The 15,600-nt window shown below is 38.5% G+C and overlaps 1 protein-coding gene across 2 annotated transcripts in view; it reads right to left on the bottom strand.

The window, feature by feature from the left end:
• Positions 1-15,600, bottom strand: part of Sol1 — a 327,555-nt gene that overhangs the window by 5,145 nt on the left and 306,810 nt on the right. For both annotated transcript variants that reach the window (XM_076384888.1, XM_076384889.1), the window contains one exon: positions 5,251-5,458. In XM_076384888.1, coding sequence (XP_076241003.1) covers positions 5,251-5,458 — 208 coding nt within the window. The remainder of the gene's footprint in view (positions 1-5,250; positions 5,459-15,600) is intronic.

Genomic DNA, 15,600 nt, shown 5'->3' with positions numbered 1-15,600 from the left:
TCTTTTACGATCAAATTGGTAGGAACTTAGACATCTCGATAATATTATTAAAATAAAAATCTGATGAGTGAAATTTTCAGAGAATTAAATTAGGAGAATTCTCAGTTGCAGTTTTGATTCATAATTAATAAGGATACACTTCCAAAAATTACATACTTAGTATTAATACACCAAGGAAGCATTATTAAAGCTTCGTGGGAATTCTAATTTTGTATTAGGTACTTCCCAGTTAAATATTAGTTACAAGTTGTATTTTTAATGCTTACAAAACTGAAATCTACAGAGAACCGCTGTTTTGCGCGTAGAAAATGTTACTAAGGGAGGAATTTCCAAATAAATACGAGAAATTGGTAGATCACTTTTGCTTGCTCTGAAAATATCAGTACTTTGTACCGCTGTTGGAATTCCTTCTCGTTTCCTCTGTTTGAAAACCGCTGACCTGCAAAATATCCGATCCCTTCAAAATCTACTGTATAAGTCGACGTGATCTCACGGATTGCATAGTAATATAATGTGCAACGGCATTGCATTCGATATTACGTCGAGGAATCAGTTGAGTCAGGTATATCGGGGCGTCCGAATTTGTTCAAAGTTAAATACGATGTACGAGAACAATGATACAAATCGGAGATCACGCAATCCTGGTACATTCTGTTTATCATAAAAAGCTAAAGCTCTCGTCTCACACAGCCGAATAGTATTCAGCCTCTCCATATCATCGCATGAGCAATACTTTTAATAATGAATGCACTGTGGATGTGCGTTAATTAATGAATTTTATATTTGTTTTGTCTCCACTGACCGCGCATGGAAAGGTTTATTGTTTATATGCTTTGTATGTTTGCAAATAGGTTGCGTCAACAGGGTCTGTTACCAAAAATCATAAATTTATATTGTTGTACAGTGCACTTGTTTACAGACCAAAATGAATATTGCTTTTTATGTTTACTGATGAACCAATTTTAGCTACCTCAAGTGTAAAATTCTATAACAAGCTTTACAAAAACAGTTTTATAGAGAGCAAGGTTTTATGGATAAATGTTTATACTACAAATATTTTCTATTTATTTTTGATGGCAGAGTTGTTCTTTGCGCTGCTGTTCTTTTACTTGTTCTACGTTAGGAATACACAAAGAATTCCTATTGTAAAATAACGTTAGTTACGTTTAGTGTGCATGTAGATTAAAATTATGCGCGGGAAGAGCCAAGATTCAATTACTTATGGAATGGATGGTCCACTGCTATGAAAGCAATTTATGAACACTCGCAAGGCAACCGAGAAAAAGCATTTGAATCGCCTCGATATTTTCCGCGAAAAGGTGAATATTTCAAGACTGTTCTGTTACATACATTCTTTCGTTTATGTGTATCAGTATAACCGAGGTTGTATAACATACTACATTGGAAATAGTTCGAATAAAGCTCCGCTCTGAAACATTCCACTGATACACTTTTACAGTTAAAAATGAAGGAACTCAAAATATGGAGATCATGAAAGTTAAATCCCTGAGCTTTATCACGTAACTGTTCATAAACAGTGCTTTTTACATACTTCTGAATAATGTAAAGAAGATCCCACCTATATTTAATTATTATGTTCGTTACCAACCTCCAGTAATCTTGCATAACTAATAATACTATAAACTGTACCAACAAAGCAGTAGTATAATCTCGAATATGGCCAGACATGCAGCAAATAGTCCAATCCATAATTAAAGATACATTCACTAAGTAGTATAACACCTGAATATGCCAGACACATTGTAAGTAGTATAACATCAAATGCGGTCAGACGCCCACTAAGTAGTATAGCCTCGAATATGGTCAGACATTAAGTAAACGTTACAAACGTATCAATAGCAACTGGAATGCAGTAAATGTTATCTCCCTGGCTCATATCTCAACGACCTCTCCTTTTAGTGCACATATTTCTGAATACTTCCCCTCATCCCCGAGCTCCCATCGCTTAAACTATCCCTGAACTAAATCTAAAAAATTATATCGCTTTAACCATCTCCCACTCAGCCCACAGATTTCATTCCGCTCTCGGCGTTCCATAAATATTTTCCAATATTTCCCAGCGAGTCGGTGAATCCCCGATTACGTAACCCCGTGATTAAAGGTTGGAAACGGTGGCCCGTCAGAAATAACGTTTCATTTCTGCGCGACAACTGCGTCAGCCGCGATGTGCCAAGTTCGATATATTTTTTTCCTCCTTCTCCGCCGCGCGAAAATAACTTTAATGGCAACGTCCGTGGTCGAGGCAGCAGTGACGTTTGACGGGCCCAGCGATTGTTACCGTGAAAATAGCAGAAATAGGGCCAGGGTGAAAATATCTCGACCCCCCCCCTTCCGCTTCGTAATTAAAGGTAAAAAGGAAACGGCGGTTCCGCCGAATAAATGGAACTGATAACGACGATTTACGCGACCGCTCGGCCGCGGAAGAATGCGCGCTGGTTCCCTCGAATAACATATAGAGACCGTAAGAAATATTGATATGTGAGCGATGGCGCTATTATCACCGAAAGGGAGATATATATCGCGAGCAGCTCCTTGTACCGATGACATAAGTGGCAATTCCTGTGATAGATCATCATTCGTTCTACTCGCCCTCGAACGTATATTATCGACTGTTTACCCAAGCTCGGATTTACGAGATCGAAATGTACCTCTTCTGTTTCGAGGTAGGGAACCAATGATCTAGCCCGAGTGTTGCGTCTTCGACAGGGTCGCACTCCGCCTAATTGAACTTCTATTCGATATTTACGACTGTCAGTTTCGAAAGAAAACACGGGAGGAAATATCTGGGCGTCTAACGAGCAGTTACCGCGAGAGGGCGAGCGTTCCTTGAAGAGTTTGGAGATCTTGGAAGTTATCGAAGTGAAAAATACTCGGTGTGTAAAGACTGGTAGTTTTATTTAAAAGGATTCCATGTATTTACAGCTTTTTAGCTGCTTCGGAATTGGAGAAAGTAGGGCTTTATTTTAGTCTGCTATAAATAAGTATGCAGATGACTGAGATTATTGTTGTCGTTGCTGAGATTATGACAAGGGTTAGTGGGGATTACTAAAGGGTTGATTATGTCACTGCCTTTATAATAGAGATGAAATTTTAATTCTTGTTCATTTACTTGGAACTAACTAGAGATTGAAGGAGAAAAAATAGAGCTAAATAGAGCACGAATAATAGATTCTAGATTTGGATACTTGAATATTTAATATATAGAAACTTTAAGTACCTACTATTTTTCTAATAACTTCTAACACTAATAATAAACGTAATATTAACAGAGATCTATTTTCTCAACATCTCGATATGCTAAAATTCAGACCATATTTGCGAAAGAAGGTGGAAAGAGCTCTGAGACCTAGTTCGTGTTTCCTTTCACGATTGCTTAAAAGTTCGGCAGAAACTGGCAAAACGCGACTAATTAGCTGTTTCCAGTAATGAACGCGGCGGCCCTCTACAGCGTGATTATTGATGGCGATTTTATACCAGCCGAATTAGGTCATTAGATGACCAGCTCTTCCTCCTGCCTGTAATAGTATTTCCATTTCATCTCTTCGCGGTATCATATGACGGATTAGGCGATGCAAGTTTGCTCCTCTTACTGATGCACTTGTTAATCAACAGTATTCGTTAATTGGCTAGAATTACGCAAATGCTGCAGATTTTGATGGACTCTCAGGTCTATCGGTTACTAGATCCTCCATGAGCCGTCTTCGTCTACCAATAAGCAGCTCGAAACTTTGTTTGGCGCAGTTTGATTTAGTGGAACGTCGAACTGCGACAGGAAACCCAATCGAACTAGCATCGATTCGCCTTCAATGGATTCCTCGTTGACTAAGGATCCTCACTTTGTCTCGTCCTGTTGAGCGACGAAACGAAAGTTGAAAGAGCTCAGTACCACGAATTCCAACCGCGATAGAGTTGTCGGTTTACCTTGGGTACTTTTCTTTTCCTTACTTTAATATTCGTTTATATATAGCGTTTCAAAACAGGTGAGTTTCTAAATTTAGTTACGAATTATTGAATTTATTGTGCATTACACTTTATAGTGAGTAGTGTTTAATGTAGGTTGAGGTATTCTGCATAAACGCGTCAAAGAACAAATACTTTCACGTCAAAGTACACTTCTCTGTGTAACAGATTGTAGTACTTGTACTCTAGTCTCCACAATCAGGAAATAAACATAGGCTGATGGGTTAATTAACTCTACGAACCCTAAGGGGTTACCGAAAGCTTATTAGTCCTCACGATGTTCAAGGTGTTAATGAAAGGGCTCGTGTACTGTTGTTGTTAGCTCACACGATACATACAAAGTCCGAGTAACTTATCGAATCTCGAGTTTACTTAACGATACTTTAGCTGTTAACGATGTTACTTAACCTTGTAGCATATGAAGGTGAAAGTACTCAGTTACTCAGGAATCCCAATAGTGATTCTCCAAAACAAAGGCATTCAAATTTTGAATTTTCAAACGCTACCAATTTCTAACGTCTCAAATTTTAAATATTCGTATATTTACGTTACAAATTTTCAAATTAAATTCAAATTAAAATTGAATCGAACCGTTTTGCTATAATGTGTTCCTAGGGTTAGAGGAAAGCCCAAGGTAACAGCGGCTCCTTACTCGCAGCTTTGCGACTTCAATTGCCCCAGGTTTATGATACATCACATGCCGCCAAGAATCCAGCAGAAACTCCAAACTACCCACCGTTTAATTAAAATGTTTCGAGCTCTTCTGACATTAAACGAATATCTATGAAATAAGCTGCTAAACACCTAGAACATCATAATCTCAAAGATAGATCTGTACCTGCTAACCAACTTGACCCACATCCTTTTTCATTATTTTTCAAGACAGCCGAAAATCAAATACAACCACCCATTCCTTAACACAGTATACAAAAATCTCTATTCCTGTCTCATGAGAAGTCCCTGAAACGCGTCAGAAGCAATGCATTCCAAGAGACTTCTCATGGGACGCGACTAGTACTTTATACCACTAAAATTTCTTCACTTCTAACACAGCTAAATTCCTGTTCCTCTAATAAAATAAAGAGAAATCAGTAAGATCCTGTAAAGAACTTAATTTAAAAAAAAATCGACTCGAGTTTGTCTGACTCTCAGATACAGAAATCGCAGCCTCAGAAATACAGATATAGTAGTATGGTAAATGCAGTCTCAGAAATATCTAATTTATTTAGAATAGCTATAGCCATCCTGCATTAAGGAAATTGAACTTACGGTCGCACTCCCTCGACGTCGAAGAAGTGGAAGTGAAGATGGACTCGTTCGTTCGGCTGGCCGTTGAAGAAATAGTGGCATTCCGTGTCGCGTGGATAAAGGCCTGGGTAGTTGGGCGACGCGAACGTACCGTTCCTTGTCTCGTTGCTGTTGTAAACAAAAGCGCAGGGATATTTCGCCTCCTGCCGGCCTGTCGTTATGCCGAAGTCTGGAAGCAGTGAAACAATGCTGCGTTAATGTTTCCTTAAATCTTCTCGCCGTGGCGGGCGAATAAACTTCGGCCGAGTAGAAATAGCCTTTCGCTGGGGCGTGGCCGTCGCGGCGCGTTTCACCGTATAAATGTGACGTTCCACGGGCTCGTTAATTAAATCGCGCCTATCCCAAGTATTTAATTGCGGAAAGAAGGAAGTCGGTAACTCGGAATAGACCGTACAATCACCTTCGCTTGGCTTCCCCTCGCCGCCTTCATTTCTGTAATGAAAAGCAGCTTAAAGGGTCGAGCCTTGGATGTAAAATAGTAAAACCAGAGGGGAAAGAGAAGGTACTTTAAATCTCTGGAGGAATGACGTTGAGCGTAATTTTGAAGCGAGTTATTTTGATATCGATTCTGAGAGTTACACGGTGGAGAAGTAAAATATTCATTTACTGGCACGTTTCATCTTAAGAGCCCAATATTTCTTTTTCTAGATAAATATAATAGTCAAATACTGTATTTAACACAGTTTTTAAATAATACATCTGACTTTAAAGAAGAATTCTTAATAAAATGTGTACGCGAAACGTGTCAATGTTTCAAAGTATCATCAGAGATTCTTTGAAAGAAAATTTGTGTCGCTTTAATCCCCGAGAAATGTTACCAAATGAATGTCATTAAGTAACTGTATACCGGTCGGACTAATAGGTTATCCTGCTACTGATTTGCACAGACTCTTATTAGCCGTATTTACGCATTATTCGATCACTTGGTGATGTTTGTGATTGCCCGCGCGGCATTGCTATCCACCTGGTGCGCTTAATAAATATTGACGTTCGCTAATGAACAGCCACACGTCGAAACATAAAGCATCACCGTCATAATCGCTATATTGTAACACGATGGACATTAATAAACAACAGGGTCGTAATTGCTTACGTATTATTAACTAGATGTTCGAAAACTGAACGAGAGCTGGTGCCTCAATTTGCCAATGAATATACATCCCGTCGACGATCCGAGCGTGTCTGAATTCGAATGAGCAAACCGAGTCGACGCAATGTGTCAATACTTTGCTGTATGAACCACATAGGACAATTTAATATTTCACGCCAGACATTGACGGATACTTTCATTGTTAACTCATTTAAATTGAAACTCTTTTAACTGATCCCTGCTTGTGTCGCTGAATTGTACGAGTCAAACTATACTCTCAGGAGTACAACTGTTCTAGATAACAATTTAATGATATACAATAAAGGTATTTTGGATAATGTTTCGTTATTTAATATTCAACTGATATGGTGACAGTATTACAAGAATGTGGTAGAATTCCTGCAATTCCTTTATCCCAAATGATTAATAATAGTACACAGAGAATTTACAACTTCTCAGTTCATTATTATGTATAATCAGGTCACTGATATTTTACTCAATAAATATTAACACTGAGGTAATATAAATTCTGTGACTTATACTAATGAAGAATTAATAAAAATACTGTTCAACATTCGTCTCTCTTTTGCATTTGCTTTGTCTTAACAAGCTACTAAATAATGCATGGACTTTAGATTTTCTGTTAGCCAGGGCTACGTGATTTTACAGCTCAAAGTAATAATTATTTTTTCAATACCGATTTACCGTCAGGTGGTAAACGTCGAGTTCAAAACCGAGTGTCAGAGTGTCAAAGCGAAATGGGTTAATTATGAGATCGAGGAGAAGGTAGGAAAGGAGTCGTCAGGGATTGTTTGAAATCGTTTGGTATAGCGACGAAGCTACGTGGAACTTTCCTGTCGAGTTACCAAACTGTGATTCCTCGTCCTGTACCTCAGCCAAGTTTCTTCGTGGTTGTAAACATCAAGTAATAAGCTTTCGCGGACGCCGCCCACTTTTGCGCTTAGTTAGCTATATTTGTTACAAGAACGACGCGCATTAACCGCCCGACTTATGCATTACGAGAACGAAGCACTCAAGAAAGTAGATCTATGATGAACCGTTTTATACGTATCTGGCGAGGTGGCTTCTCTTCGAATATTACGCGACTCGGAGCATTTATTAACCCGCAAACGGTGCCCCTTTAATTGTTGACGTATTCGCTCTGCTGGCACACAAACCTCTGTTCATTTAAAAATTTGCATGCTGAGTGGGGAGCTGTGATATTACGGCTGCGTGAAAATGATTGGATTTGAAAATGAGCGATCGAAAACGTTTTTCCAATAATGTTATTATTGGCGTCTTTAAATAATATGACAATTAAGTGTATAATATGTTTGAAAAAAAATAACACAATATTGAGTGATTGGAAACAGTTCACCGAGGAATACTTTAGCGTTAGTAGAATCGATATGAAAGAGGAACGGAAATTGAATTTCCGTATTTCGATATTTGCTTAACAATAAGTTTAATGGTAATAGGATATTTTGCAATGGTTGTATTGCATGAATTGCTTTATTTGGCGAGCGATACGCGCGAAATTGTAAGCGATGATTAAATCTGTGATGCATATTCGTTTAATATTTTAAGAGATAACATTTGTATTGTTAAAATTATTTTGTAATTTTATGCATACAAGAAAGAAATTTATTGAATAAGTTTGTTGTTAATAGCACTGTTATTATGGGAAATGTTAATGTGGAAAAAAGTATAGAATCCATGTACCAAAAAATATATAAATTATGGAATGTTAAATGCACTTTATAATATTTGAAAAACGAAATCAATATTTTATTGGGTTCCATTTCTCTAATTATGAGAATAGTAGAAATAACTTACTCATTTTTTTTTCATTGTATTTTATATCCATCATACCTGTCACGTGATAAATTCTATAGTTTTTAAGCAATATCATAATAATTCAAATTTATGGCTTATCGACAATATTTCCTGCGGGAAATTTTCGTTTTAATAAACGTCAGTGAGAATAACGAAACCGTAGCGTTAAGCCATAAAAATTTAAGTTTGCCATTTCCCTGGAAAGCGTATAGTACAAGTTAGGAACTAAATCAACTTCCTTCTGTACTTTCTCGAAAACCCTCTTTCACAATGACTTCATCATTTTCTTGATTTTCTATTACTCGAAACTCTTTCGTTTAAGTTCCTTTGGAATATTTCGGACAACTCTCTTCATTTCCGAATTCTTCTAAAGTCACACAACTGTATGAATTTCCAGTAACTCAATCTTCGCCACGAAAGAGTAGTCACTTCATCCTACATTAATTTATTCGCTCACTTGCCAAATCGATTAACTCCTAAAAAACATATTCACACTTATTTCAAATATAAAAAGTTAAGCATCAATCAACTGCTGTGGCGTTAAAATTTAAAAAAATTCGAAAAGTGAAGTTTACCACTTTACCCTGTGAACAGCACAGTTAACATACTAAATTTATGCGCGTCCAATGTCGTTTCGCAAAATGTAGTTTAAAGTTCTAGTTTTTTCGTTTTCAGTCGTTTTAAAGCATGCCCTCAAATTTTTTTCGTACAATTAACAACCGAATACCCGAATCATTTTTGGGTTTTTCTAAGCGTGCCAGCTCCTAGGGAGATTTCCTGAGGAACGTGCAACGTCGGAAGTATCGCGAGCATTTAGCATCCGGCATAATGTCGACGCACGGGTGAGCTAAGCACGTGCACGCGGATTCACTTTTCCACACGTTTCCGTTTCTCCAGGCGCGCTCATGTATTTTCGGAAACAACGAGCTTCGCCTCCCCTGCATCCTCCATCTTTCTCCCAGTGCGCTCTCGCTGATCTTTATCTCTCTCTTCCGTCAGGTTACTAAGTAATGCTGAAATCACGGCATTCATTTGCGCGTTCGCAAAGATTTTAATCTGAGAGATGTGACAAGCACACGGTCGAAGTGTCATGATAAAATCGATGCAGATACTGTTCCATTTAGAGGAATCCAGTCGGCTATGAGAAAGTTTGAAAAGTATGAAATTGAAATTTAATTTTGATTTCATCGGGAACTCTGCCCAGAATGGTCGAAACTTTTTAACAATTTCAATAGTTTAGACGATACTTGAAGTAGGAGGTACTTGTAACTGGACTTTTAGTTTCTTCGTCTTCGTTACCTTTTCTTTGGATTAAGAGTAACTTGTAGAATGCTTTCTATTTCATTAGTTTCCTAATTTCTAGAGAAGCTCTGCCCCTTCGCCGACGCGGACGAAATCTCTCGTTGAAAGAAGTTGAGGAACTTGAACTGATACGTGGTAAGAAAATTAAATTTGTAAAGCCGCAAATAGAACTAAGCAACCTTAGAGCGTGCCGCTTTATATGGAATCCAAAATGAGCAGAAATAGTTATGAAAGTTCCACAGCTTTGCAGCTTCCATTGAATTTCATCGTACCTTGACTTGGAATAAAGTAGACCTCTACGAAGTGCAATTTCTACCGGCGTTGTTAAAAAACAAGCAATTTCGTTCTACGTCAAAAGCGAAGTAGAGTGGTATCAACTCGAGCTCTGTTTTAATTAAGTGTGTTAACATTTGCATGGACAGGGTCAAGGGTTAAGTAATGGAGTATTAATTAAATTGAAAATATTTTTTTTTCTATTTTTGGATGTATGCGTTTACTCACAGAAAATGGCTTTAATTAGAATTAACAACAGTTGACTGTGAAATATAGCAGAATGTTGGGGACAACTTTTTGTGAAGTTAGGTAAGATCACAAAGTCTCTGCAATATCAAATTTTGCTTTAAGTCTACACCTCACTGTTTCATTTCAATTTCCCTCGTTCTCGTGTAAGCTGAACTGAAAAATTTGATTAAACCTTCCGTAATTTAAATGCAATAAAATCAACCCAACTTTACCACAGTTTTTACTTCAAACTGTATCGAATTAAATAAGTTTTTATACAATTTTTAAAATGATGTCACGTTGGTGCACGAAGTATCCATGTCTGACCACAAACTTTCCACTTTCCCTTACCACTTGTATTTATCATTCTAGTAGTATAGATCAATCATATTCACCTTCATCCTCAAATATTTATTTTCTATTCAGAAGATCGTTAAAAAAATAGTGAACTTTGCATAAGCATGCGAATATACCATCAACTATGGAAAGAAGGAATTCTACACAAGATAAAGTTTGAAGGAGGAAATTATTTCAGCGTTATGAGAATGTTCGTGAAAACTTCTCACAGCAATGCCATTAAATCATCCTGTGCATTTTTTTAGCCAACGGAACGAGAAATTCCTATATTAAAAAACTCTCTTAACCGTGCATTCATTTCATTATTTCCCATTTTCCATTCATTACACATATACATACTATACATATACAACGGTTTATAAAAAATATAAGCTGTACGAAATATTTTTAATAGATATAAGTACATGCAATTGGCGTATTAGTTTAGTAAGCTCTTGTATTTTTATAATTCCAATCACATTCCAACCACATTCCAATGTTCGTAAAAGAATGGCGAAATGAAGTACAGTGTTCTCTTTTACGAAATAACGCGAGTTTAAATGACGATCACAGTAAAGCTAAATTCATTGAAAACGAAAAATGATCGCGGTGTCGTTTTTGAATCCACTAGAACAGTGTTTGCGTTTTTAGTTTCGAGCATATTTATCGTTGCATACGAATGCAGGGATGCGGCTCATTATGTCCACCTATAAAGCAAATCGACCGCGAAACACGCGCACCGTTACATTTGCTTTTAGCAAATTTCGTTGTTGCTGATGATTGGTCAGGACGTAAATATTTGTGCATGATATATTGCATATGCTAACGCAAAATAACTACGGAAGCTGAACGACTGATTATTTCTAATGCGGATTCTCCATAATATCTGAAATCACTCTGATTGCGGTTTCCCATTCTACTAATGGATAGACAACTGTTCCACAACAACTAATAAGTTTCTTTCACTCTCGAATATACTATTGTCTCTTATAACGAGAAATGTAAGTGATTTAAAAAGTGTGCTAGATGTCATATCCCCAAATATATACATTGTATTGCAGGTGCAAAGAGCTTTCGAGTCTTTCGACTTTCTATTTAGACTGAATTCAATTTCAGATTCATTACTTGAAATTTATTATTAACGTTCAGTAAACGAGATGCAAAAACGTGGCGGATGGGGATTTATGACATAGCATTCAGGACATAAAATTCTTTTGATCTAAATTTATGGCACCATTAAACATAGAGAACGTTCCCGACAGCTCCCTTTTAAAAATTTTACGGAGCATTCAGTTATTCATGAAAGCTCCAATTAAGAGAGCGCTCGTGTCCTTAAAACACAATCCAGAAACGAGGCGCATTAATTTAAATTCTCCTTTGTCTATCTTCGCCACTTTTCATACTTTAAGTTGTTCTCATTCTTGTCCCGTGTGCATAAAGCTTACGTTAAACTCATTCTTGCAAATTGTGCAAACTCCCGCCACTCGTCAATTAAAGAATTAACCACGTTCACTTAACCATAACACCGTGTACACAGAAAGCCAAATTCCAGATTCCACGTTCTCGACGGTCCCACTCAAATAATGTCCGTGCATCTGCAAAGCCGCGAGCGCGTCGATATCTGCCGACAGGGTGTTAAATACTGGACAATAGCGTCGCGTTGGCAGGAACGCAAGCCTAACAGGACGTATGTTCGCGATCGACCTTATACGTGACTGAATATCCATATTACGATGCGAGAGGGTCGCCTGTCGTTGGCGGTCAACCGTCGAATTTCAGAAATTTCGAATCGACCGTCCGTGACAGAGGCACGCTCGATTTTATGACATTTATCGATTGCTCACACAAGATAACGCACGATTAAAGGTATCGCCGGATATAACAGGTATATGTTCACACGCTGGGTCCTATGTCGAAAGCAATCGGATATTCATTTGTGGCGAACCGAATGGAAGAGGTTCGAGTGCGCACGGGGGTGCATGTACCAGGTCCGCGTAATGCATTTTCTCGTTTCGCGTAGCGCTCACGGCCCCCACCCCTCTACACCCCTGCTCCAGCTCTTTTTCCAGCTTCCTGCGGCTCTATCCCTCTGACTGATTCTCTCGATCGTACGCGTTGCGTCGCGATGCCTGTTTCCTTTGTGCCTGTTTGCATCGTTACGTGCTCCAGCTGCGGGGCGACGGGGGGTGAATAATGCGGCGAGGGGCAAGTGTGTGTCTCGCGCGATATCGCTCGATGCAATGGAAGGAATTGCAGGCATTTTGGTATCCCAAGTTCAGAAGCTTCGAATTATTGCCACGCGGTAGACGCTCTTATTAAGATAATTGGGTTCGTTATTATTTGGCAGAAGGGGTCGTCTGTTGCGAGTCAAAGGTCGTATTCGACTACTTTATTATCCCGCACGAGTTATTAGTTTGTTTCTGTCCTGTCGGCTGTGTAACGAAAGGTAAATAAAGGTGACGGAGGGAAAGCCGTTTCAAAGGTTCGAAAGGATCATCGAGGGTACCGCGAACAAATATTGATGTACAGGTGGGTGGAAGCAATTCCACGTTGTTTGGAAAAAGCACCTCCCGACTGAAACGTAATGGCTTTTTAGCGCTTATGAGGACGCCGAGGGAAGTCATCCGAGTAAGCTTATTAAAGTAAGAGTGATAAGTGTGATTTTAAATCTTTGTTTTTACTACCTAGTTCCTTATGCCTGGAAAAATAAAATCCATCATTGGTCTTCATCCATCACACTGGAATGTATTCTTGGAAAAAGAAAGAAAATTAAATTTGGCAAGGATAGTTTTCCTACGAGTCCTTCTAATTTTAAAACTCTAAAAAATATTAAAAAACACATTCTGTCCTCTTCAATTTTCGGGAAAAAATATTTGTTGTAACTCCGTTAATTTCGACATCAATTTCAACGATCGATCGAAATGAGATACCTTTCGAAAGCGCAATTCTGTTTCGATCGAATTCGGATTAAGCGGGACATGGATGATTGCAGTTCTGCCGCACGTGTAATTCTGCTGCGGAACTCACTTTTTTATCCGAACAAAATAACGCTTCGCGCTGTGCAAGAACAAAGAGATACAGTGACTTTCATGGTTTGGTGTATGAAAGCACTCCTTTTCCTGTTTTCATTTCTATCGATATCACCAGAATGGCAATGCTGTGTTGCCTTCCTGTAATGATATCCTTTATATGCGCTCCTTTAACAGCTTGTTCAATTCGAGTGTGGTTATGAAAAAGGAAAGCTAGCATCCACTTATCTACGCGAAGTTCCTCTCGTTACTAGTTAGTTAGTCAGATGCAAGATTAAAATTTATAATGTTGAATGGCTGAGCCTCTGGAAACATGTAATTTGTACATGTAATACGTACATATATACGCTTCATTTACATATATACTTCTATACATAATTATTGAGGGTACGGTTAATAAGCTGAGTATCCACGAAGAATTTTAGACCAACGTGAAAGAAAGTTGGAAGTAAATTGAAAGGGCTTGTATTCATCCAGAGTGCTTGCAATTACTTTAAGAACGGTCAAGTTGGATGAATGAGATCAACTGAGTATTATTTTTAAGGATAAGTGTACTTCTATGTTGGTCTCCTTGCACAGTAATTTATCATGGAATATTTGGACATATAAATCTATTTCTCAGATGTGCCCAGTCCTCTCTTTTTGAGTAACACCAAAACTCTAAATAAAAGTCTGCAATCTTTTAAACCTATTCAATGAAACATGTTACTGGATAATCTATAACTCTATGTTATACTAATTTAAATATACCTATCACTGAACGTTAAAAGCAAACGTGATACAAATCTCCATTACACATCGATTTCCCTCAATCCCTCCTTCAAAGTCCCTCTATCAACCTCTTAAATCCGATTTATTGTTTGTAAAATCCACCTTACAGCCATCATTAAGTCTATGAGGATTTTATAGCGTACAGTTGAGTGAACATTCGGAACAGATCAGGACAGTAAATTTACTAGCCACTTGACGATCACTTAGTAGCAGTTCGAACTCTAATTTCCCCCAATCCCTTAAATGCCTACAATCCATCGAACCAATTGTGAACTAAAATTATCTCCCAAGAATTATACTTTGTCCTTGCTCGATTACACGGTACGACAGCGTATCCCACAGGCGCACACGTCGAACACGCTGTGTACGTTCCAAATTAAAGTCTGATATTGCCGGTTTCGGGGCAGACGGTTTTGATGTCCCAGGCTTTTTCGCCGCTGGGAATCGTGTAGCAGCGCGGCAGCCGGGTTTTCATTTTGAAATGACCCTATTTGCATTGCTGCGTTTTTTTCGACCACGCCGGTTGTTTCGCGAGCAACAAACAATGTCCTCGATTACGCCAGCAGAACGGCGGTTTAAAGTAACGAGATCGCCGCGTTTGCCGACGCTTTGTGCATTTTTACGGAAATTACAGGAGGTTGTTTGTACGCCGCAGCATGGTTTCCCCCCAGCACCTGCCACTACGATCGAGTCCTTCTAACCGCGCTAACAAAGTTCCGGCTTTGATGCTCGACACTGTACGCGAGTCACGAATTTCTGGGATTACAAAGAAATCTAAATCGATATGGGAATATTGTATCTAGGCGTCTCCCTGGTTTTTCATAGCTCAGAGAAATATTTCGAGAATTTTACGCGAGTCCAAGGTGGTATCATAAATTGGCTGTACTCTTGGCTGTTGTCAGATTTAAATATTCTATTCAAATTTTTATTTGCATTTTTCAAATTGCGTGCAACTTGATTTTTGAATAACTGTAGAGACCCGATTCATGATAATTCAATATCTACTTATCTTTTTAAATATTCCACATCTATACTCGAGTCTACGTTCTGTACACAATGAGAGGATCTTCTTTCAACGGAGGAGTATCCTTATTCAATGAGCAAATAATGGGTCCCCGTTGCACGAAGCAGACGCTCGCGCAGCGTATACAGGATTTCGAATTTTAAATTGACAAGTACCGCGTTTTCCTACAGGCAATTTACACAGCGCAATGAAACTCCGTTCACTGTGTTCGACGTGCTGGCTCCGCTACCGAGATTTGTACAGAGCAACCGAACCGCATCTAGTATTTGCAGCATAGACAATCCAATAAAATGGTACGTTTAGTAGTCCGTTGCTGCGATAAAACCGACCCAGGACGAGCAGTAGCATCAATTTTTTAAGAACGCTCCCTGAGAAAATTTCTTTCGATACCGTGTTGGTTTCCAGAGCATGTAAGCACGGAC

Source organism: Calliopsis andreniformis, chromosome 9 (genome assembly GCF_051401765.1).
Source record: "Calliopsis andreniformis isolate RMS-2024a chromosome 9, iyCalAndr_principal, whole genome shotgun sequence".
In the NCBI taxonomy this organism is placed as follows: Eukaryota; Metazoa; Arthropoda; class Insecta; order Hymenoptera; family Andrenidae; genus Calliopsis; species Calliopsis andreniformis.
This window is presented reverse-complemented; position numbering and strand designations above follow the sequence as displayed.